The sequence below is a fragment of the Heliangelus exortis genome, chromosome 16, assembly GCF_036169615.1.
Source record: "Heliangelus exortis chromosome 16, bHelExo1.hap1, whole genome shotgun sequence".
Classification (NCBI taxonomy): Eukaryota; Metazoa; Chordata; class Aves; order Apodiformes; family Trochilidae; genus Heliangelus; species Heliangelus exortis.
In genome coordinates, this window is record NC_092437.1 from 3,383,206 (window position 1) to 3,408,213 (window position 25,008).

The 25,008-nt window shown below is 46.3% G+C and overlaps 1 protein-coding gene across 1 annotated transcript in view; it reads right to left on the reverse strand.

The window, feature by feature from the left end:
• Positions 1–25,008, reverse strand: part of COL20A1 (collagen type XX alpha 1 chain) — a 37,520-nt gene that overhangs the window by 3,044 nt on the left and 9,468 nt on the right. The window contains exons 11-34 of the mRNA XM_071760139.1: positions 24,452–24,575; positions 23,626–23,765; positions 23,283–23,412; positions 22,631–22,773; positions 21,118–21,250; positions 17,107–17,249; positions 16,443–16,572; positions 16,114–16,170; positions 13,591–13,629; positions 11,432–11,570; positions 10,593–10,735; positions 10,104–10,213; positions 9,218–9,376; positions 8,464–8,541; positions 7,789–7,875; positions 5,695–5,748; positions 5,046–5,141; positions 4,574–4,627; positions 4,183–4,236; positions 3,795–3,848; positions 2,718–2,789; positions 2,057–2,092; positions 725–791; positions 31–219 (exon numbers count right to left, since the gene is read on the reverse strand). Of these exons, the coding sequence (XP_071616240.1) occupies positions 31–219; positions 725–791; positions 2,057–2,092; positions 2,718–2,789; positions 3,795–3,848; positions 4,183–4,236; positions 4,574–4,627; positions 5,046–5,141; positions 5,695–5,748; positions 7,789–7,875; positions 8,464–8,541; positions 9,218–9,376; positions 10,104–10,213; positions 10,593–10,735; positions 11,432–11,570; positions 13,591–13,629; positions 16,114–16,170; positions 16,443–16,572; positions 17,107–17,249; positions 21,118–21,250; positions 22,631–22,773; positions 23,283–23,412; positions 23,626–23,765; positions 24,452–24,575 (2,431 nt within the window). The remainder of the gene's footprint in view (positions 1–30; positions 220–724; positions 792–2,056; positions 2,093–2,717; positions 2,790–3,794; positions 3,849–4,182; positions 4,237–4,573; positions 4,628–5,045; positions 5,142–5,694; positions 5,749–7,788; positions 7,876–8,463; positions 8,542–9,217; positions 9,377–10,103; positions 10,214–10,592; positions 10,736–11,431; positions 11,571–13,590; positions 13,630–16,113; positions 16,171–16,442; positions 16,573–17,106; positions 17,250–21,117; positions 21,251–22,630; positions 22,774–23,282; positions 23,413–23,625; positions 23,766–24,451; positions 24,576–25,008) is intronic.

The window sequence follows — 25,008 nt, forward strand, 5'->3', positions numbered from 1 at the left end:
AAAGATGCTTACCAGTGCTTCTCTCCATACCTCTTTCTCCAGGATACCCATCTTTTCCTGCCCGACCAGGGATGCCAGTTTGGCCTCTTTCTCCGTGGCTCCCAGGAGGACCAGGAGGACCTGGTGGTCCTGGTTCTCCTGGCTTTAACTTTTCTTCCCAAAGAGGAACTGGTTTCCTGGTGTGTTCGTGAATGAAGGAGTCAAATTTCAGCACATGAGCTGGGAAGGGAAGACAAGCAGTCAGTGCTTCCATGGCTGGGAGGTTTAGGAGGTAAAAGCAGAGGGTGTTGGCTATAAAAGCAGTTAAAATGATCAGCCAGGGCTAGAAGGCTGCTAGCCCAAATGAGAAAGCCAGAAGCCAAAGAGAAGATGTGCAGCAGGGTCAGGACTTTGCTGCCTGGCTTTGGGCAACCCCCTCAACTTCTCTTCATGCATCACAACCCGGGGGCTTTCTACCAAAACCACAAAAGAAGAATTTCTTTCAAATTAGTTTCAAGCTTTTCCATTTAAGGAAGAAAGGAGCCTTCCCAAAGTGCCAAAAAAAATAAATTATTTCACAGGTTTCTGTGCTAATGCCACCCAGTAAAACCAGCATAGCCCTGAGAGCCCATGGTGGGACATTGACTGGGGGTGATGCTCAGCGTGGCAGAGGATGGAGGAGTTCCCAGGTCACTTCATGCCCTTTCCCCTCTGTTTTTTTTCACAACTTGCTGGTTATACTCACTCTGAATCATCCGTTCACAAGCCTGGCTAACAAGCTGGTAAATTGTGGCCAAGGACTGTGGTTCCCCCTAAAGAGAAAAATTTTTTTGGTTTTTAATTAAAAAGGGGAAAAAAAAAAAAGGAAGTATGGACACCTTTTAAAAAGGATCAATATTATAATGCATGATAGCTTTCTGCCCGTTCTTTTTGCCAGGTTCAGAGATATTAATTAGTGTGAAATGAAGCTTTATTTATTTAGCACAAAGCTCTGAAGCCATAAAATTGAAATTGGGAAACATCAATAATTGCTTTCCTCCTACACATCAAAAAGCTCTGACTGAATCTCAATAATTACCAAAGCTACCCAAAACAAGAGAGTAAATTGTACTCTCAAATTTTATCAAAATAGATGCTAAATCTATAACTCAGTGCTCTCTGATATGCAAAACATTTTATATGATCAGACATGGCAACATCCTATCTTTGTCTAAATCTTTTATGAATATTGATTCTTACTCTCCCTGAATCAATCAGATCTGATGGGTTCTTTAGAGAGGTTTAGGAAACCAGGGAATAGTTACAAACATCCAAAAAGCTGCTTAAAAATAAACACTGGCTCTGTCTGTCAAAATTCTGAACTAGCACACTGCACACTTCCAAAAACATCTCAAAAATATCCATCTGGATCTCTGTGCAGATTGCCCAGACTTGAACAAAAGCTTCCCAAGGGAAGGCACTGGGAAAATTCCACTGCAAAAAAAAAAAAAAAAAAAATGTGTAGAAAAGGAAAAGTTGGTGAGAATGGATGGAGTGTTAAAAATTAAATATACTGAAGCATTAACTTGAGACAAAAGCAGTTGCTCAATTGCATCTCACTCCTCTCTGAAGCCTGATTCACACATCAGTCAAGGCAAGGAGGCTCAGACTCCAAGAAAGACTCAGGTTTTCTTTTGAAGCAAAAGCCAGGATGGGAAAAAACTTCTTCTCAGGATAAAATAACCTTCAAAGGCAGTGCAGATCTCAGGATTGTTACACAAGTCCCCTCCTACACACTAATGCACAAAAAAAAAAAGGGGAAATTCAGTCAAAAGGTGTTGATTTTTTTCGGTGTTGTTTTTTTTCCTGCTCACAAAGACTGGATTTGCAGTTGACATTTCTTCTCCGTGCCCACACCTTGTCCTAACATCCCAGGAGTGCAGATCCATGGGAAGGCAACAGGCTCTGGGTTTGGGAAGTTATTTCACACCAGGGAGGGTTGGACGTGTGAGCATCACTTGTAAAGCAAGCAGAGCCCATCCACTCCTTGGAATGAAGAATACAACTTGGCTGCCCAGAACACCCCCAAAAAACTCACTTTTTCTCCTCTTTCTCCTTTGGGACCTGGCAGCCCCTACAAGGAGAGAAATGAAAAAATTAAAAGCTGAAGAAAACAAAAGCCCAAGGAAACATTGGGGGTTACATGAGTGGGATGGGGAGCACAGGGCTTGTTTCCCACATTCTCATCAGTTCCCTGACCTCATGGCAGTGACCAGAGGAGCTTCAAGCTCAGAGGAATATTTTAATTTCTTTTTGAAGAAAAAAGAATAATAAAGCAGCATAGAGAACCATTAAGAGAGATGCAGAAATCCCTCAAATCCAATCTTAGAGGAGATTTCCCACCATAGATTTTAAAATCTGAGAAGAGGAAAGAGCTGTGACAGCTGAGCTGGGGTTGTTCCTACAAGCCCAGAGCTGGCTGCCCCTGCTCTGGTTCTGACCCTCTTGCTTTTTTTCTAGAATCTTACACCAGAAATTAGTTTGGATGTTGGATTTTTTCTCATTCATGAAAAGGGAGATGTGGTTCCTTAAATGCTTTACCAACAATTAAGTGCCTTGAATTTTGCACACCCAGACATTTCCTTAGGAAAGACGAGCGTGGATTAAAAATATTCCTCTGCCTCTGGGGGAACAGCTCACTCCCAATTCACCCAGTTCCCATCTGGGCCTTCTTTGAAAACCCAAAAGCAGAAACTTACTGTTGGCCCAACATCACCTGGAGGTCCCTTCTCTCCACTGCTGCCTCGGGAGCCCATCACTCCTTGGAAACCCTGCAGACATGGATTACAAGGCACGGATAAAAATCCAGTTACTTCCTAGCTTTCTTTTTTTCTTTTTTCTTTTCTTTTGGGGGCTGACATCCCCCTCCAGCTCCAGTGGTACCAGCAGCTGGAGCTGAGAGGTCTCCAGCAAGGGCATTGTAGCTTTAAGGTTTATGTAAGTACCTCAGTGTTAGGGGTTTATAATGCATGAGCCACATTCAGATCATTTCCTATTACTGTCCCAATTATGGCTAAGCCAGCAAAGCTGAGGTTTGCCAGCAAACTGCAATGTGTTTTTTTACCCTCCAGGCTTTAGATTCTTTATTATATATTCAGATTAGATGTAGCCTAAAGCATAACCCTTCTCTTCAGCCTCTTAGTACCATGCTGTTGTTTTTTTCCCTTTAAAACCTGTGTTTTCCTCTAATACTTTACAACAGCAGCAGCACTTAAAGGAGTGGGAAGTGCCTTCTTTGGTCATCTCCTTGTTGTGAAGTTTCTGTGCCTTTTGGAGCCATTAAGGGGATAAAAGAATAAGCCAAGAAGAACCTTTAGAAATATCTTCTTTTCTAATTTTCCAGCTATTATGTTGAAGCTCAATAGAGATTAGCAGCTCCTCTGATCAGTGACAATGACAGAAGTCTGCAGGGCAGCACCAGAACAGCTTTCAGAGCCAACAGTGATTTCCTTGGATCTCAAAACCTGAGGTTGAACCCTGCCAGCTCCACATCCTCCCTGGATGAAGAAGTCAAAATTACCACCAGAATTCATCCTCAGCTCCTACAAATAACCTGACCTGAACCATGACTACGGGGGGACCTCATGAATCCAAATTCTTGATAATTCAGCAGTGAGAATCAGCAACTCAGGTCCATCACCCACCATCTAACCCCAAATTTGGTGCAGTTCCCCATGTGAAGTTTCACAGAGTTTGGGGGGGATGAGTTTGAGTTTCACAGAGTTTGAGATGGATGCCAATGAGCAGACCTTAAGGTTCTGCTCTCCTGTACTCACCCTTGGTCCAGGAGGTCCTGGAGGCCCAGCTGTGCCTTCAAGTCCCCTCACCCCCTGCAAAACCAAATCCAGGCATTTACTGATGAGAAGATTCCAAGAGATCTGGGCCAGCAGGGAGGTGGTTTCTCCATCTGCTCCTTTTAACAGAAGCTTGTGCTGGGAATGGGGGAGAAAAAAGCATCCACCGAGCAGGCAAGAAGGGGGGCAAGGGTTGAATTTGGCCAAACCTGAGATGATCCCATTTCCTCTTATCCCCCCATAAAGAGACCAATCACTTCTGCTCTGAGTGGGAGGGATGAGGGATCCCAGGAGAGGGATGGTTTGGGTCTCTGCTCACAGCAGAATTCTGGGCACCCCTGTATGGAAACTCAGAGGTGAGGAATTTTACCTTTGCACCTTGAAGACCATCCCTGCCTGGAGCTCCCTGCACACCAGGAATGCCCTGTAAATCAGAATTGCTGGGTAAAGTTTGCAGCTGATTAGCATTGCCCTAATTCATCTTGTTACAGGGGACAGAAGAAAAAGGAGAAATAAAGTTATTCATTAAACAGAGCAATTGCTGTTATCCCACCTTTAATTCCATTATATCTGACTTCCAGACAGGGATATCTTTCTTGCAACCCCTGACTCAGTTTCCCTTGGGACAATGGTGACACTCCAAAATGAAAAGCAGTTTCCAGTAACAACTCGATGGCTTTTCAAGCTTGTTTAAAGAAGTTACTGGGAAAAATGGGCAAATCTCTGAGACGAAATTTAAAAGGAATGGTGTCCACCTTTACCTGCATGCCAGGACTTCCAGTGTCTCCTTTCTCCCCTTTGATTCCTGGTGGTCCCTTGGATTAAAGCAGAAGCACAGAGTAAGGGATGCTGCAGCATCCTTGAAGGCAAAGAGCATCCAGCAGCTCCACATCCACCTCCCCTCCTTGCAAAGCAGTGATGAGCACTGCAAATAAAAATGCCTGAATCCTCTGCTGGGCTATTTTCATTAAAGGCACATTAGGGAGAGGCTGGACAAAAGCAATCTTGCCAGCATGACTGAGTGCAGGGCTTTGTCAGCACAAAAAAAAAATAAAAAAACCCATCATCTCTCTCTTGTGCAGCTGTCCAGCTGTTAGTGAGGGTGATGTAAATACACAGATCCCAGTTGGGGGGTTTTATTGATACACCCATTTCTGAGCCAAGCTCTCAGAGCAGAGAGCAAGTGATTTAAAAAAAAAAAATAAGAAAAAGGCTGTGGAAGAAATCACATACCACAGGACCTTGAACTGTGATTCCTTGGGAACCTGGAGAGCCTTGTTGGCCACTGGGACCCTCTGGCCCTACTTGTCCTGGAGGGCCTGGTTCACCCTAAAGCCAAAGACAGGACATCAAGCATAAGGAAAGAAAGGAATTAGGGTTTGGATCCCTGACCTGGGTCAGCATGAACCTTCTACAGGACTGAAGATGAAGTCAGGACAGGGAGGGATCTCTAGGAACCTCCACTGCCTTTGCCTTTGGTGCATCTTCCATGGGAGAAGGCAGGAAAGGTGCTTTGCAAATCCTTCCTCCTCTTCAAGGTGGGCAGAGAGCAGAGTGAGATGCACCCCAACCCTTGGCTGAGCTCTTTGTCCCTTCTCAATCCTTCCCCCAAATCTTTCCCCTGTATCCACGCTGCTTTCCCAGGTGTGAACTTAAAGAAGGGAACCATTTTCCAGAGAACATTGCTGGCCATGTAGAAGGCATTAATTCAGCATGATCAGGCTCATCAAAGCATTTCAGAACTAACAAGTGAGCAATCCCATCCTCCTGTCTGTGACAATCCCCAAGGTTCTGCTTGGTGCAGCCAGGAGGGATTCCCAGCCTAAAGAATCAGCTCAGGAATGAGCACATCCTGCAGCTGGTGCTGAGGATCAGGACTCACCTTGGGTCCTGGCTCCCCCTGCTCCCCTTGGGGTCCTCTCCTCCCAGGGCTGCCCTGCCAGGGGGACACAAAGCTGCTGTTAGGAACTTCATCCTCTTTATTGGGGTGTAACCAAGGGACAGAGGTTGGGGGACTTTGCTGTGCAGAGGGAAGGATGTTTCTAGCCCCAGAGAGCTTGCAGCAAGTGGAGACAATGAGAGAATGAATCAAGACATCCAGAAAATGTGGGAAAAGGGAGATGAGAGGGAGAGCAGAGCCCCTCCAGGGTAGGTGGGGGGTACCCTGCACCCATCCCATCAGGGAGAGATGGAGTTTCAACCCGTTCAACCCCTTCCCTCCAAGTCCCCAGCAAATCCATGGTCAGATATGAACATGGGAAGGTGGCTGAGAAGAGAAAGAAGAGGTCCTCACATCTACATCCAACCATGGTGGTTCTTACAATAACATCTCAAGAGAACAGAGAGACCCTGAGACTGGGGACAGAGCCCAGGAGGGATCTGGCTGAGCTCTGCATCACTGCTGGATGGAGAGAAGAACCCAATCTTCTGGTACCAACCAGTACCATGGGAGCTTCTGACATCTTAATCTGAAAGTTTCTGTTCTTGAATTTAAAAAAAAAAAAACCCAATGGGTGTGAATGAAGAAGCAGAGGCAGAAAGTTTTGGGAAAAGTGCTTTTAGAAGTGCCCAGAATCTCATTTCAGAAATCAGCTGGGCAAAACCATTCATTAAGGGCAGTGATAAATAGGAGGTGGGACAGAGTCTTGCTAACTGGTTTTAAAATAGAAAGGAGCACTCTTGTAACTGCAGCAAATTACCAGGGGTTTAGTGAGCTGAGGGTAAGGTTATGTGTCAAAACCTTATTTTCTCTAATGCTTAAGAGAGTCCTTTAAAGGGTTGTACTGCAGAGATGTTGAAACCACAGGGCAAGGCAAGCTGATAATTATGCACTTGGGATATTGAAGCAAACTGTGATAGTGAAGTGTGCTGTGTAATTAAACTTCCACTGGAACGAGCAGTAATTACCCTGCAATGAGGCACAGGCCCTGGCAAAGTGTGGAGCTAAAGTCACAGGCAAAGCAAGAGGGGATCTGGGACCTTTGCACTTGAGCCAGGAGGCCAATTTTTTTTTTTAATATTATTCAAAAAAAATATTTTTCCAAAAAAAGCACCTGGAGTGGGGTGCTCTGGGTGGGCTGCCAGGTTGCAGCTGCCTTGTGCAAATAAAATAAAATGTTCTTTTGTTCCTCAAGGTCCAAAATCAATTTTTTTTTTAATGCTTCCTAGTGTTTAACTGCAATACTTTCTCCTGCAATTTAAGCCCAACTTAAGCCTCATGGAGAGGGCAAAATGTTGCATTTGCTCTTTTCAACACTCACAAGGCTCCCACTGAACACAGAAACAAGATACTAAGGGTTTGAGGTTGGTGGGTTTTTTTGTTGGTTTTTTTTCTTCTTTTCTTGTTCCTTTTTTTCTTCTTTTTTTTTTTTTTTTTCCTTTTTTTCCTTTTCTTTTTTTTCTTTTCTACTTTTTTTTTTTTAACTTTTTTTTTTTTCTTACTTTTTTTTTTTTCCCCTTTACGAAGAGTTTCAGAGCCTCCAATCCATGGATTCTCTGCAGGAACTGGGGGTGACCCCTCCTCCTAAGAGGATTAACGTGGCACCAGGAACTGCTCAGCTTGTCCCCAGCTGCAGCTTTTGCTTTGCCAAGTCCCCCCCTCCCCATTCCATCAGCATCTGAAATCTGAAGGGCACAAGGAGAACATCCAAGATCCTGGATGAAATGGCCTCAAGTTGCACCAGGGAAAATTTTAGATTAGGAAAAATTTCTTCATTAAAAGGGATGTCAGGTCCTGGCCCAGGATGCTCAGGGCAGGGATGGAGTCCCCATCCCTGGAGGAATTTCAGAGCTGTGGAGATGTTGAGGGCCATGGGGTGGTGGGGGCAGTGCTGGGTTACCAGGGGATGAGCTGAAAATTCTTTTCCCACCAGAGCAATTCTATAATTCTGGAACATTCCTGGGCATTATCCTCATCCCCAAACAACAGGAAGCTTGACCAGTGTGTGCACTTTACTGGGTGGAAGGGTGAACTTACTGGGGGCCCTGGAGGTCCTGGCAAACCTGGGTGGCCAGAAGTACAAGAGCAGGCAGGAGCTATGGAAGGACAGGTCTCCTCATCCCTCTGAAACAAAAAAACAAGGCAAAATGGCTTGAGCAGCTGCATAGCAAGAGCAGGAGGGATCACAGGGGACATTTTCAGTGCTTCAACATTCAGTCTTTCAGTTGGAGAAAAGCAGATATTTTTCTCTAGGTTTTTTTTTTTTTTTTTTTGTGACCAATCGAGTGCTTCGTTTTTCTGCCAAGTGATAACTTTAGGCAAAAAAATGATGAACCAGACCTGCCTGAAATTTGCAGAACACATACTGAAAGGTAATTTTCTCCTTCCTGAGTATTTATATGCCCCACAAAACCATCTGAAAGGAAGAGCAGGGAGATGTTGTGCCCCAGGGCTGAGGTGGCAGCAAAGCCCTGGGACTGTGACAGACGAGGTCATGAGAGGAGGGATTTGCACTGCCCTGAGATTTGGATTTTTCTTTTGAAGCAATCACAGTTTTGTTCAGCAAGAAAACACACAGACACTATTCCCAAGAGGAGAGGAGTGGGGGAAAAAATTGTTTCCCTCTGGAGTCTGTCCCAATGATCTGCAATGTCACTTGTCCCACCATCCCCAGCATCAGGGCCACCAGCAGAAGGGTCCCTCTTGTCTTACCAGTGCAGGGAGATCACAGCATCTGTCCTCTTCTGCCCCAATGCTGCTGCACATGATCTGCAAAGACTGCAGCTGGAACTGTGCAAAAATAAAACAAAAAACCAAACAAACCCAGGAGAGTCAGACAAGAAAGCAGCATTGGTACACAGGGTTCATCACCAAACCTCAAGGGATAAAAATAATCTTCAGGGATGATTTGAGAAGATTCTTCCATGTGGTCCTAAGTCTAATTGTGCCCCAAAGAAAAACCACAACGTGAAAAATACCCCCAGGCCATTTTCTTCCACTCCATCCATTTCCCAAGGAGCAAAGCCTGCACACAGATAGAGATGAGCCCTGCAGCAGCATTTAAAGATAAATGAAATTAAAAGTGATCCCACAATAATCAGACACTCTAGGGCAGCAGAGTTGTGGAAAATGTGCAAGTTTGCTGGGCTGGAAAGGCAATGGGGATAGGGAGGACATGGAGCTGTTTGTCCCTCAGTTATTTGGGGAGGAGGAGGATGATGCCACCAGCTGAAGGCACCTCCAGGACACCCTCACATTGCTGCCTTTGCCTGAGCAGAGGTTGAGGGGAGAAACCCAGAGCCAGAAAAGCTCCTTAAACCCCCAGAGCTCAGGGGGCAGGGATCAGAGCTGCTTTGGGAAGCATTCAGAGCCAGGATGATCCCATTCCTCTCCAACTGCCCACCCCAGCCAGCTCCACAGTGAAGCCTTCCCTCTTTTCCAAAGGCAAATCCCAGCAGGAACTCACTGCTGCTGAGCCACTCCGGGGTCCTCGGGTCCTTGTCACCTTCCCCAGCATGATGAAACCAGCCCTGGAGATGCTGCCAAGGGTGCTGATGGGTTTCTCAGCTATTTTCTTGCAGTCCAGGTAGAGTTTGATCTTGAAGTGGCTCACGGCCACGTGGACCTGGGGGGTGGATGGAAAAAAAGAAAGGTTGGAGCTCTGCAAGGAGCTGGGAGAGGTTTTTAAAGACTTTCTGCCCAGTTCCCAGGCTGTTCCTGGGGGTTTAATGGGCAACTGGATCAAGAGGGATGAGGAATAAGTTTCCATCTCTGCTGTGTTTGCTGGGCAGCTCCCTGCTCTGCCCCTCTCCACTCCCTAGGAGAAGCCTTTCTGAAGTTGTAATATTAAATAATTCCAGTTTTAAAAGTGTCTGAATAATAAAATCTCTTAAGAATACTGATAGAACATGCTCATTCTTCGTTTGGGTGGAATACTTTTACTCTGAGGATATAGATGGCCAAAACCCAAACCCTGTTATGAGTGATCCAGTGGCTTTATCACAAGGTTAGATTATTTTTTTTTCAGCACTAAGTGGTCATCAAACCCCTAAATTAAAGAAAAAGTGCTTGATTTTTCAATTTTTTCTTATTATTGACACTTAAAACCCCCCTAGCTTTGGAGTTGCTGGGGGATAAGGGAAGCAATCAGTGGCCTTTTGAAGGTGGAATGAACTTTAATTCTGTACAACCATAAACTTCAGCATTTCCACTTGGTTTTCCCATTCCCTAGCAATCTGGCTGCAAAACATTTGCATAATCTCTCCTTCCTTTGAACAATACACATGGATGGCAAAAGACTCTCAGACTGGAGTGAGATCCTGAGCCCCATTTCCCCCTCCTTTGATAAGGACCTTATGAAAACTCCCATAGAAAATCTTCTTCACTTCTTGCTGGTCAAAAGAGACCTCCTGCAAATCAGCCTTGTAGTCATGATTGAAATAAGTCAAGGATTTCTTACTGGCTGCAGGGAAAAAAAAAAACAAACAAGAGGTTAGAATTAAAAAAGACTGAAAAATAATCCATAAATAGGCTTCACACAGTGAATGACTTTCTGTGTTCTAACGAAATGCTCCTAAACAGTGGAAAAGAATGAAGAATCTGTAAAATTAAAGAATATGTGACAAGGAGGATAAAAATGACAATCTGCTTGTTTAATTGCACTGGGCAGGATTTAAATTGCAGAGTTGGCAGCACCAACAAAGCTTCCAAAAAAAAAATCCCAACCCCGTTGCTGTCTAACAAGGATATTAGAACATTAAAACTTTTTAAGGTAACACCAAAAGGAGTCCTGCTGCTGGCAGAAATGTTTGCAAATCCCTGGATTGAACAAGAAAGCTTACGGTCAAGGTTAACTCCAAGAAGGGGCTGGAAATCCTCATCTGTGATTTGCCAGACAGCAAAAGGCTCCTTGGGGGTCTCGGGCAGGAGGCGCAGGAGGATGCTGATGGTGTGCTCAGCTGGGACTGCAAAGTGGGCAACATCACTGGAAGGAGAGGAGATGAGAAAAATCCCACAGAGAGGCCTCATCCATCGTGTTTCTTGGGCAGCTTCACCCTTGGGAGCTGAGCACGAGGTGAGCCTGGTCCCTGCTCTGTGCATCCCTCTCTGGCTGCTGAGCCTCTGCTGAGTGATGGATGAGTCCTCCAGGACCTTCCCCTTGTGCCATGGAAGAGCCAGGGGAAGAGTGGCTGTCAGTCCATCCCTGCCAGAGCTGCCTCAGGGAATGCCAAGGCACAGCTTAATGCTTTGCAAACCTGAGCCCAGCAGTAGCTCACAGAACACCCCTAGCAGGCTCCAAAAAAAAAAAAAAAATAGAACAAACACAATTCTTTCCCCCTTAGCTTCTGCACGACATCCTCCATCTCCGAGGAATCTCAGAGATTATTTTCTGAATATAATTTAAAAAAATAATTTGACTTCCTTTTTCTGTCTACCTCATGTTTCCTTTAGTTTATCCTCTTTATTTTTTCATTTTGAAGTTGCCACTGGGGCTCCATCACCAAGGACCTTCTTGTGCTCTGGGTTTGAGCAGCCTGGTCTAGATGAGAGGCATCACTACCCATGGCAGGGAGGTTGGGACCTCTAAGGTCCCTTCCAACCTAATCCATCCTGTGCTAGCTAACACCAGTTAATGGGAGTGATGATGAGGATGGCACTGGGGTCACAGGTCCTGTCCCACCTGGTCCTCAGTGTGAGCTGGATGTCTCTGAACAAGGTGAAGGTACGGGAGCCACTGAACACGAATGGCTCCATTGCCACCCCTTTGATGGAGGAGTATTCCTTCTCTACCAAGCCAAAAGCTTCCATCATATCAAATCCTAGGGAAAGGAAAAAGAAAAAAAAAACAACAAACCAAACAGACAAACAAACCACCCCCCCCCCCGAGAAAAACAACCCCCAAAAAACCACAAACGAAAAATAAATGCATAAATTAAAAAAAAAAAACCACACACACACAAACAAACAAACAAACAAACAAAACCAGAAAAATATATGGTTAGAAAAGAGTGTAAAAAAAGTGTGATCACAGAGCAGGTAGAATAAGTTTCTACTTAGCATGGAGAAGGCAATAAGAAAAACCCCAGAGCTACCCCGGGCATCAGCAGAAACCTGGAAAAGGCTCCACAAGTGGCAGCCAAGGAAAAGACTTTGGGTCTGTGCCCTCTGCACACATTTAGTGTCAGCTTCTCTTGGAGGAGAGAGCAGACTACAGATGGACACTTTCCCAGTTTTCAAAGCTCCAGAATGAAAACCAAATGAGAAAGAAGTCACTCCAACAATTTCTCCCTCTCAACGTGATGCAGAAATGTTATCTTCAAAAGACATGGAATCACTCCAGTAATTGCTAGCAGGGAGAGGGAATTATTTCTGCTCTGAAACGCTGAATTTGTAAGAGACAAAACCTAGGAAAGGACTTTAAAACATGAGCATTTCCATTTCTCTCGATTTTGATGAGACACCCAGGGGTGACCTCCTCGTGTGCCCTGCAGAGATTCCCCCCCTGCCACCCCTGGCATCACCTCCCTGGCTCGTGCAGCTTCAGCTCAGCTCATCATGAAAGCTTTGAGTCATTTTCTCATTTCAGTTTTCTGTTCAGCAAGACAAGATCTTGCAAATGGGATTCTTCTTTTTTTTTTTTTTTTTTTTTTTTTTTTTTTTTTTTTAATTTTATCTGAGTTTGCAGGAGGCTGGGATGAAGGAATTGGCTCATTCTTTAGCAAATGGAAAGGCTACAAGTTCATTACAACATGGGCCTTTCAGTCTGGATTCCCTCACCCCTTCACCCTTTACAACCCCCTTAAGTTTCTTGGCTCAAGTTGTGATATTGCCTGGGGGCTGGTCCAGATGGGTTTTGTTTTAGTTTGGGTTTTTTTTTTCATTTTCCAACATTATGAGAGAGCTTGCTAAGGGAAATGACCTACATGAGAGCCATTTCTCTCTGATACAGAGCTTCTGGCACTGGAACTTCCTTAAAACAAGCAGGAAATATGGTAAAGACTGAAAATAAAGCTGGAGGCAGGATTAGCAACATATTGTGATACACTTTGTGCCATATTGTGGATCAGCCCCAGAATGGTGCCAGCAAGCTGCTAAGGAATTCAGCTCCTCCTGCCACCTTTGCTGAGGAGGAGGAGAAGAGACCAAAATTTGTGATTCTTCTGATTTAATTGCTTTGCTTTCTGCCTGTATGGACAGGACAGGAGTGCTGAGAGCATCCTGGGCAGGGATGCTCATCCTCAGGAGCTGGAAGAGTCAGGGCTGGGAGCTGAGAGAAGATGAAGAGACCATCCAAGGAGTAACAGTCTCAGCTGAGGAAGAAATATCACTTTATAAGCAGAGCTGGATGCTTTCTAAAGAGCAAAGCCACACAGCAGCCCCAAGAGCCTGGAAGGAGGATTATGGCATGGAGAGGAGAAGTGGGAATTCACTGCCTGAATAAATTCTGTACAGCTTGACTGCTGAGAGCCCTCTGGGGACCTGCACCTCCTCCTCTATGGGATGCTAAGGGGCTCTGGAGACAAATTTAAAGTTTCTCTTGAGGAGCCTTCTTGAAATTCAACAGCCATTTGAAGCCCAGCATCCTTCAGGCCAGTGCAAATCCCACCAGGAGCAGAGGAGGAGCTGGTGGGACAGGTGGGACATCAGCTTCACTGGTGCTGAATGTATATCCTGATAAAGGATATTCCCTTATTTTGGTTCTCAGACTTCTCTCCTTTCTATCAGGACAGGAAACCATTTCCCCCCCTGCTCATCTCTTGCCAGTTTCTCAAAAATCAAGCCCAGGCAATGTTTTACACTCCCAGCCCAGCACTGCTGGGGGTTGAGATGCTGCTGTACCTCGTAGGGAGCCCTGGGTGGAGCTGATGGTGGGACAGGCTGTGGGAAAAAAAAAAAAAGGGAAATGATATTAGGGACAAAAAGACAGCAGGTAACTATGGAAGCAAAAGGCACAGAGTTCCTGTGGAAAAGCACAGCAAAACTTAGAATGTTTTACAGCTTAATTCAGAGCCTCTTTAACCTTGTTTATGTAGCTATATGGAGAGAGGATTTATTTTTGTGCAAACATGAAGGCTGTTCCTCAGCTTGCCCATCACAAAGGTAAAAGCATTCTTTCATCATCAAACACCTTCCTGATGCCTTTCTTTTGGCAAACTCACCTGACACCTTGCAGGACAAAACACAAGGGAGCATCATGTTCCCCACGTTCCTCTTTCAAAACAGACAAAACAGAAAAAGCACCATTTTTTTTTTTTTTGAAACAGTGCCTTGACTGCCCCATGCAGCTGCCTGGTGCTGTGAAACACAGAGAGCTATCTGCAATGCCAGATTTTGCACCTGCAACCCAAAATACACCAAAATATCTCTCTCTCAACCTGAGATATTGGCTTTTGGGGTCTTTAGGGAAACACAAAGGGTTCTGACAAAGTTTTGCAGTTTGCCTTTCAGAAATTCCCTCGATGGAAAGCAAAACCAGAGGGGATAAAAGGCTGGCCCAGGAGGCCCATAACCATTTAAAAGGCTCAGGTAAGGGGGTGTTTTAGAAAGCAGCAGACAAATGCTGCTCTCATTTATCTGCTGCCATGTAAATCCCTGCCAGATGGAGCTGGGACAAAGGGAATGCTTGACACAAAAGGAGAAATGTCCCTGAAAAATCAAGGACACTCGACAGGATGGGTTATTCTATAAATGGTTTTCTAGGTCAGCAGTACAATAGAATCTACCAGCTCATTCCACTGCTGCTTTGTTACAGCCTTGTTATTCCTGCACCAAGGCCATTTCCTACCTCACCAGGAAAGCTTCCTATTGTCCATCCCTCACTTCAGCAAAATGTGGGAAAAAAAGATGTAAAGATGATGAGTCCCCCCAACAAGGCACCTGAGACTCCTAAGTCTGTAGGAGTTTCAGTGCCAGTCTTCATGCTCAAGACACACATGAAATAAAGGGCACCCAAACCTATGGCCCTGGGGGACCTGGAACTGCTGAAGCCAGGAGTTAAAACACAAAGATTTATGAATTCCCAGGATCTCTATTCTGAACTAAATGCATAGTTTTACACATACATCCCATAATTCTTTCAGAACTGGGTGTAAAACTAATTAAGGACTCTACAGAAATCAGTTAACAAGCTGGTTAATAAAAATAATAAAGTTGGTTAATAAAACTCGAGCCTGAAAACCACCTCCCTGAACTTGAGCAGCCCTTGGTTGGGGGGTGAGCTCCTGCATCCTGGATGATCTGATTCATCCCTACAAGCTCCACATTTTTCCCTTTCCCTTCCAGAACCCAACCAGTTTTCCAGCTGCCAAGCATTGCTCAGAGTTGCTGTATGGATCAGAGGCAGGGAAGGGACCCTCGACACTGCCAGTTTCTATTTCTGCTTTGAAGATTTTTTTAGCTAGACTTTGCAGCTTAGGATTCCTGCTGGTTTGTTTTTCTCTTTGCTTTCCTTTTTTTTTCTTTTTTTTTCTCCCCAAATCTCACCCCCATGCAGATTTTCACTGTACAATAAACATTCACTCCTGCAGTGTCAGACCATTTCTCTCAGTAATTTGGTTCCATATCAATATTTGAGCCTTTTACTGCATATCCAACACGTTTCCCAGCATTATTACATAGCATCTCCACTTCTTAAAAAGAGTTACTTTATATGATATGCAGAATTTAATATTTCTCTTATTGTCTTTTCAGCCAAACAGCTCCATTAAATTCTACAAGGTCACTCATCAACCTTACAGGACAGTTGTTTTCTGCTTGGAACTTCAGAGGACTTTTTACTGTGGTCTGAACACTTGTAGAGTTCCTCAATAAGCTACTTGAAAACTTGATATTGCTTGATTGATATCTGCTGCATAGCAATTAAAATGCTCTCATTTAATCTGCTTCATTCTTCCTTTGTGGTTTCCCTCAAAACATTTTAAAACTGAGGTTTTGTTTGGCATCATTTCAAGTAGCCAGGAAAAGGCTTTGCTGCCACAATATCTCTATTTGCTTCTTAACAACCCCCTTAATTCAACATTTCTTGTTAATCCCTTTCAAGAGTTTGCTTTCTATCAGCTATAAAAACACATGCTCATTAAATTTAATAAGGGACTTTATAGGGAATTTTAATGTAAAAGTTGCCATCATTCCCTTTGCTCCACTTTGGTCAAGTTGGGCAGAAATCCAATAAAAATACTGTCAGTCTCTTTACTAAGTGAGCCTGATTTCAAGGAGTTTTGTGGGGTCTGTCTGTCCTGGGACAGTCCCCCAGACATTTCCCCCAAAAATGAGCTCCCCACTCCTGCCAGCCCTGCAGAGCCTACCCTGACCCTTTGGCTATTGACCCAAAAAATAGGCAAGACTTGGTAGGAAGGGACTTACCCTCTGGTTTAGGTGGAACAAATCCTCTTATTGAAGGGAATTTAGACAACACAGGAGCTGGAAGAGAAAGCAGGGAAGAGGTGAGCTCTGGGATGCTTGGATCTTCACCCAGATGTTCCTCAGCCCTCCCTGGACACCCCGGAATTGGGAATAAAGCTCAGGAGTGCAGAATGGGAGGAAGAAATTCCTTTTTTGAGGAGCCTGCCCTTGGCCAGAGGATGGCCACAACCCAATGCAAGCAAGGACATCACTGTCCTGCTGGAGCTTTGTCTCCAGGCTGGTGGATGGAAGGTTCTGGGGAAAAATCAGGTGCTGACCCCCCCACTCACCCGTCCTGCCCGTGCTGGCCGTGCTCTCGCTCTCTCCCGTGTAGTGGATGGCAGAAAGGGTCACTCTGTAGGCTCGATCAGGCAGCAGGGACTGCAGGGTCACACTGCTGCTTTTGCCAGGAGCCATGATCTACAGGAAGGTGGAAAAAAAAAAACCAGCATCTGGGCAGGCTGCCCCTGACAGCTCTCCCACCCCCGAGCTGCGTACAGGGGGTTTAAGGCTCCGTTCTGGGACAGCATCCAGGAAAAAAGACAGGGAAGGCAGGGTGCATGTGTCCATGTCCAAAGAGCCCAATATTCCCCGTGCAAATGGGTCAGAAGTAAGTGGTAAGCACTTTGGGGTTGAGTAGAAAATCTGGGGTTTAAAAGGTTTATATGTAATGTCCCTAAATCAGAGGAGCAGGAGGTTTATCCCCTCTGCCTCTGAGAATTCCCCACCCCAGCTCAAGGAGTGGGAAAAACTGCCTTGGCAGCAGCTTTGAGGGGCACAGATATCTTAATCACAAAGAGGTCCCCTTCCCAAATCAACAGCCAGCAAGTCAGAGGAAGAGATTTGGGTTTGTAGTCCTCTGAGTTATCCTTGTGGGAAACCAGAGGGAGCAGAGTTGTCCCCAAGCCTCCCTGTCCCACTGCCTGGCACCCACCAAAGGAGCTGGGGACTTACTGTTTGCTGAGCACCAGCATCAGAAACAGGGCTGTAGGTGATTTTGTAGTGCTGGACACGGCCCTCAGGGGGGGTCCAGTGGAGCTGGAAGCTGGTGGGGGTCTCGGAATCGATGAAGAGGTTGGTGGGGGGGCTCCGGGAATCTGCAGCAGGGATTAAAGGAAAAAGGTATAAAAGGCAGTAATGAGAAACAGGGCCAGCAGGACTTGTTTCTAAGCCCTTTCTCAAATGCTTCTGTGCTCTGCTGGGCTGGTAACAAGAGCTTGGGGTAGAAGGAGCCAACCTGGGGAGCAGGCAAGAGGGAAAAGAGATCCTGGAGGGATGAGATTGCCCAAGCACAGATGAAAAAATTCAACAGTTCAGATCCTAGGACCTGGAAAAAAAATCTTGGAAGGATTGAGGAGCCCTGGAAGCACAAGAGAGCCTTTGTATACATCACAGACCTTCGTGAAGTCCTAAACTGCAATTTCATTTCATCTGGGCACAGACTGGACAAATATCTTGATTACTGGTTAAATCACACTTCAACATTAATCCATCATAATTACTAATATCTTCCAGCTTTTTCTTTCTGCTTAAAATTACTCTAAAAAACCCAGAGCAACAAGCACACGACAGCTTTGCCTGGTGTTTTTCAGCAACCACAGCACCTCTGAGGGGAGCACTGAGCTCCTCATCCCTTTGATCTGACACAGCCTTGCACATCAGTGCCCAGATGCATCCCACGAGGTGATGGGCTGAGCTCTGATCAGCCAGCAAAGGGCTTGCTAGAGACCAAAGCTGAGCAATTTTTAATTATGTAAATGCATTACTTTCCCTGGGATCCTGCTGTGTAGCAAATTGGACTCAGAGATGGAAGCTGGTGTATACTGGAGGGGCTGAGAGTCAGTGAGCTAAAAAAAAAAAAAAAAAGGAGAGGGGGATAAATCTATTTACTGCCCAAAGGAAGGGCTTGAGAGTGTAGGGTTTGGAGCTTGTTTCCAAGCAGTTCATATGTCTCTCCTTGGACCCAGGAAGGCACAGAAGTCCTGGCCAGAGAAAAGGGAGCATTTCATTCAGAAGAGACTAAAAATGATGGGTGAGCCCTCAAGACAGCCAAGGGCACCCTTGGGCTGAGATTTCCATTCTGCAAGGCTCTTCTGCCCACCCAGCAAAGTCTGGAATGACCTTGGAGCACAGGTTGAAGGCAGATCATTTGAGTCTTCATTGATCTCCCTTCCCTTTCTCTGTTGTATAAAGCAAACCTGACTTTTACTGAAGCTGCACCAAGTTTGCTGCCAGCTGAGTCAGGCTGGAGGCTGTTGCTCTGCATCACCCCAAGGCAAAGTGGAGAAGAAAACAAGTGTGGGAGGTAGAGGGACTTCAGCAGCACTATTTTTAGTGCTGTGCTCTGTGGCTGGAGCCTGGCTGGCTGCACCAGCATTTTCCTTCAGCTGAGGTGAGTGGAGACTTTGTTGAAGAAAGGGAAAAATTAAGGGAAGTCTTCCGAGTTGGGTTGATTCCAAAAAGCCCCCAGGCCAGGTAGAATTTGATGGCATGGAGCTGAGAGCCAGGAAAAAAAAAATAAAAAAATCACCACTTGAAGCTGCCCAGGAGGAAAAAAGCATCTCTGACACCAGGAGAGCAGCTGGGCCTTGGGTGAACCTCTGCTCCTCCACAGGAGGAATCTCAGGCTGCTGACACTCAGAATCATGGGCACATTTTCAAATAAGAGTAAAATTTGGAGTTTGCTCCCCCCAAAAACTCATCAGCAATGACTTTCTGGGTCATGTTTTTACCTATATTGCCACGGGTTGAAGCTTTTTCCCCATATTGCAATGGATGCTCTGGTAGGAAGAGCTAAGGAAGGAGCAGGATAAGGAACCTGAAGACATTTATGAGCCCCAGGCACATCTTAGCTAGAGGAACAGGGCTTTTTAATCTACTTTAACACAAAACCAGCCAGGATGGTTCAGCCCACCCTCAGCAGCAATTCCAAGAGACACTTTCTGAGCAGATGGGGAGGGATAATGTTGCCCAATTTGGGAAGAAGGTCTCCCCGAGTCCATCTTTAGTAATTACATTTTTTTACCAGGAAGAAGAGAAATCTCATCCCAAGCCCCTTAAATGCCACCTCACGGTGATGAATGGTTTGGGGTTTTAAAAGAGAAGAGTGTTCCTGGTGTCTTGTTTGTAAGATCCCTTGAGCATAACCCATTTGAAATGGGTTTTTCAGGTGGGGTGAGGAGGAAATTAGTCCTGAATAAAATGCCCTTGGTCTTCTCACCTCATCCCCAGGGAAGGACCATGGTGGCATTTGACAAAATGTGCAAAGAACATGGCTCTGAGGTGGAATTTTTTTTTCCCTTAACCTTCAAAGAAGAAATGATTCTGGGGAGGAGGAAGGGCAAGGAGAGAAGCTTGTGTTACCACTGCTTCCTGCTGAGTTTCACCTCAGCCACTGCCCTTAAATTTTCTGGCAAATTCTCCAGAACCTTTTTTAAGACAAACTTCATGACTTGACCTAATCTTGCATGAGGGATGTTGCCAAGAGAGGAGAAGAGAAAAGCAACAAAGAAAAGGAAGAGGAAGAAACAAAGAAAAGGAAAAGAAAGAGCTCAGCCTTCTCTAGCACAGCCTTTGGGTTTTGTTCAGCACAGCCTGATCACTGCATTCCTACCCCTGGACAGGGCAGCAGCTGATAAGCACAACTCAAATTATTTTCCATGTCCCAGTGGGTGGCAGTGCCAGCAAGGGATGTCTTGTTCAAACACACCAAGAAAGGGACCTTTGCACACCATTTGAGGGCTGAGGCATTTTGTAATTCCTAGCTTAAAACATAGCCAATCCACAGCTCCAGTTGTCCCTTTATCATCAGACACCTCCAGGATGCTTTCAGATATTTCTATTTTTTTCTGTATGCAGCTCCTAGGTACTTTCCTGAGCTTTATATAAACAAATGCTACTGTTATTAGTATTTATTATTAATAAAACCTGACCTTCTTCTTCCAAGGTTGCCATTTGCTGAGCTTCATCAACTCAACACCAACCTAAATGAGTTCATTCTGCAAAAGGAGGTTGGGAGCTGAGAAGAAAGGGATCATTGCACACCATTTGAGGGCTGAGGCATTTTGTAATTCCTAGCTTAAAACACAGCCAGTCCACAGCTCCAGTTGTCCCTTTATCATCAGACATCTCTAGGATGCTTTCAGTTATTTTTATTTTTTTCAGTATGCAGCTCCGAGGTACTTTCCTGAGCTTTATATAAACAAATGCTATTGTCATTAATATTCATTATTAATAAAACCTGACCTTCTTCTTCCAAGGTTGCCATTTGCTGAGCTTCATCAGCTCAACACCAACCTAAGTGAGTTCATTCTGCAAAAGGAGGTTGGGAGCTGAGAGATGGAGGAGGAGAAGGCTGCTGTTGTGTGAGTTGTATTCCATTCCCTGCCAACAAAGCCATTACACGGGCAATATTAATTAAGAAGACCTCTGGGAGTGCCACTTTTAACCTCATATCCTGTCTGTACAAAGCAAGGTTGAGATGATGCTTCCAGCCAGGGTCTGCCTGCAGGATCCTCTCTCATTTTTCTAAGTTGAAGCACAGCTCAGCAGTGACGCAGCTGAAGAAATCCTCACCCTCCTGCACAGGGTTTTACTACCAGGACCCATCCATTAGGCAGCTCTGTCACATCTGCAGCTGAACACCTCCCAGAAAACCAATTCCTTTGCATCCATAAACTCCACAGGGGAGGGAAACAACATATTCTGCATGAAACCCTTTGCAAGGGGGGCAGATGCCTGCATGATGCACCAGCCTGCTGCTGTCTGCCCAGCCTGTTTTCCTCAGGACAAACTCAGAAAAAATTTAAAACGTAAAGATAAAAGTCTCCTGCCTCTTTCAGACATCCAGGTCAGGGTTTTTCAGAGCTGGAGAGGATCAGATCCAAGCTGCTGGTCTGGGATGGGTGCATCCCCGTGCCCTGCTCATTATCCCAAAGCTGGGGGTACCAAGCACCAATCACTTACTGGTCCTGTGCTGAACAGAAACTGTGTCACTTCGAGCACCATCTTTGTAATAGGCCCAGATGGAGATTTTATAGTCAGTGTTCTTCTGCAAGCCTGGCAGGACAGCAGTTGCCACATTCCCAGCGATGGAAAGCTGCAGGAGGGGAAGACAAGGGTCAGTCCAGCTCCCAGGCATCCCCAAACCAGTTCTTGCCATCCAAGGGTCTGTCTTGCAGGTTGCCTGGAGGCACAAACTGGGGACAAACTCTGCTCTTGTGGGTTGCACACATCTAAGCAAAGGCAAATCCTTGATTAATGCAGGGCAAATGCCCATCTCTTGCTGCCCAGTTCCATTTAGCAGCTGCTTCAGCATCCCAGTGGGGTGCTCTGACACCCTGCCCTGAGCACAAAATCCCTTTTGCTCAGTGTCCAGTTTTCAGATGATCTGGGGACAGGAGCCCCAGTAAAACCCTATTCCAGCCCAAATCTGAAACACTGTATGAGAGATTTGTGAATTTAAACCACTCCAGCTGCTGACTGCACTCAGGCTGAAAACAGGGACTAGAGATGGGAGAGATCATCTGCTCCATCCCTGCCCCTCTTGCTCCAACCCTGCCCCTCCTGCTCCATCCCTGCCCCTCCTGCTCCATCCCTGCCCCATCCCTGCCTCTCCTGTCCCATCCCTGCCCCTCCTGCTCCATCCCTGCTCCTCCTGCTCCATCCCTGCCTCTCTTGCTCCAACCCTGCTCCTCCTGCTCCATCCCTGCCTCTCCTGCTCCATCCTTGCCTCTCCTGCTCCATCCCTGCTCCATCCCTGCCTCTCCTGCCCTGTTCCTGCCTCTCCTGCCCCATCCCTACTCTATCCCTGCCCCATCCCTGTCTCTCCTGCCCCATCCCTGTCTCTGGTCACTTCCCATTGTGTGGTCCTCAGCTGGACCTCATCCTTCTTGAAGAGCAGTATCCCAAAAACCAGTCAGTGCTTACTAGCACTGGGGGAAGGGAAAGTTGTTCCACCTTCCTCAGAGGCAATACCTCCAGCTAGAAATACTTGAGTTTTATCTTTGTCTTTCCCATGGCAACGTGACATTGTGGGCTGGTGATTCTCTGCAAACCCAGATCTTTTTCTACTGAATTGCTTCTCAGCTGTTTGCTCACCATCCTGTATACCTGTAGTTAATTATTCCTGCCTAAGCTTAATACTTTCTGCTTGTCCCTATTGGGTTGCATCCTTGAGATTTTCCAGAACACTTCTGCAATCTTCCCAGAGTCTGTAGGGCTCCCACCCTTCCCCCTCCCACTCCCCCTCCTGTTTCCACCACTCAAGGTGACAACTCCATCAAACTGAGCCAGACTTAGGACAGACCCTGACATTTTCCATAGGTTTTTCAGCTGGATGCTAAACCCTTTAATCCGAGTGCATCGACCTGAATAATTCTGCACCTCCCACTGCCCCTCTGCCAGGTGAGTTCAGAACCATCAAGCAGGCACAGAGCTGACCCAAAACCCCATCCCAGAGCTGTGCCTGGCTCCATACCTCCTGGGGCTTCTCTCCAGTGACTGTGCTCCATTTGATCTGATAAACAACCACATCAGAGGCAGCCACAGCTTCCCAGTGCAGGCGGAGGCTGTTCCCAGGGAGCTCGGTGACCTTCAGAGCACGGGGTGGGGGAACCTTCACTGGGGGATGCAGAAGGAAAAGGAGTTGGAGCATGGCCATGGAGAGCACCATGTCCAGAGCCAAGGTGGGCAGCAGATGGTCAGGGAGCAAAGCATCAAGCAGGAAGATGTCTGAGCCCAGCCTGGCTTGCACTTCTTCAGACCCACACAACAACAGCCAGCAGGACAGAGAGGGGTAAATTATTTTTTAAAGTCTTAGTTAAGGAGGATTATCTCATTTGTGGAGAGGACACTTCTCACTGTAGAGGGGAGAAGGCTAGGAGGGCTCTCAAAGACACAGAGGTCAGTGAAATTCATGCTTTTCCTTCATTGGCTTCTTTTTTATCTTCCTTCCACCTCATTTTAAACACGAGGCAGTCGGACGTATTCCACACGCACACACAAAAAGCCTCATCTGGGTTTTATGCAAAGGTTTTAGCCATGAGCTGCTGGGCTCAGTCTTTAAAACCTCTCAGCTGAGGCACACACAAAGCAGTTTTGCCACCAGAGAGTTTCCCTTCCCTGCTTACAGGTGGTGACATTGCCCGTGATGGGAAAGGAGTCCCCTTCATCGTAGGTGGCATGGACACTGATGAAATATTGGGTGAGGGAGGACAGAGGTCTCAGGACAGTGGATGTTGCAGTGCCAGGAACCTCCACCTGCAGGGGAGGAGTTGTGTGAGCATTTGGGGAGGACAGGGTGGGCATGGGGGGTGGGAGAAGGGGGGGACTACTGCACCCAGAGGGCCCATTTCAGGGTTAAAACCCTACCAGCGGATGAGCCCTCCTTGAACCATCCAGCTGAAGGAAAACAGGACAATATCTGCCCTCTGAAATTTCTTTTTTCTTCCCACCAAGCCCTTCAGGACTCACCTCCCCAGCGTTGCTCCCTCTGCTAGAAACATAGGTGAGGTGGTGAGATCTCACAGCGGGGGATGCAGCCTCCCAGCTGACTCGGACGGACGCGTGGCTGAGCTCGGAGAAGCTCAGGGATCTGGGGGGACTCAAGGCCACTGCAACAAGAGTTAGTGACCTCACCCCCACGGGCAGCACCATGAAAATGCCACCCACTGCCCACAGGTGACCCCACTTTGAATGAAGTGACTTGTTCAGCACGCAGGGAAATGTTCCCTTTATGGCAAAGAGCAGGATCATGGAATTGGTTGGGTTGGGAAAGACCTTTAAGATCACTGAAGACACTGGAATAGGTTGCCTGGCACATCCCTGGATGAGTTTAAGGCCAGGTTGGGTGAAGCTTTCCACACCCTGGTCTAGCAGGTGTCCCTGCCCATGCAGAGGAGTTGGATCTTGATGACCTTTAAGGTTCCTCCCAACCCAAACCATCCTCTGGTTCTATGATCATCAAGTCCAAGTCACTACCTCTGGGACATCACAAAACACCTTTTGGGCTTTAGGTGAGGAAACAGCCAAATAATTCCCTTTTTCTCCCCAAACCAGGACCTCAGGGAATGTTTTTTTCAGGCGATCTCTTACCGAGGGGAAAAAAAAAAAAAATCTTTTTTTCACAATTCACCATGTAATTAGAGATCCCCTCAGGGACCATTATTCACTTAGGATCAGGCTGGGAAGAGGCAGTGTGTTTACCAGCCACGTGCATGGTGCAGGGAGCACCTCACTGAACACATTTCCCCTGCCTTTAATGTTTAATAACAAGTCAGTGAGCAGCAGGAGCACTCACGGGTGGTTTCCTGGATGCTGGCTGGGTCACTGGCATCCTCCCCATCCAGGGCATACACTGCCACTGAATACTCTGTGCTGGGTGCCAGCCCATCCAGCAGGACCTCAGGTTGGGCCACCTTCACCTGTCAACAGAGAAAAGAAGTTTTGGGGTACCCACCAATGCCCCCAGACCTCCCAGGGCACATTTCAAGCTCCCTTTGGGTCTTTTCCACTCCCACTACTTGGGTCAGTGCTGGTTGGTGCCCTGTCTCTCTATCCATTTTTTTCCATGAGCAAAAGTCTGACAAGGAGATGCTGAGGGAATTGGGCTCTGCACACAGCAGGGAAAAAGGTTTCTAAAACATTGGGGACATTTTAAACCTGGTTTTACAGACAGCCCATGGCTTTAGAGCACTGCACTCTTCCAGTGGATAGGTTGGGGAACCACAGGAAGGTCCCAAAATGCTCAAATGCAATTTTAAATGTTGGTCACTCTCCAGAAGTTCTGACTCTTAGAAAATACATTGATGTCCTGAAAGTGCAAGCATTAATTGTTTTGAAAACCATCCTGCAATT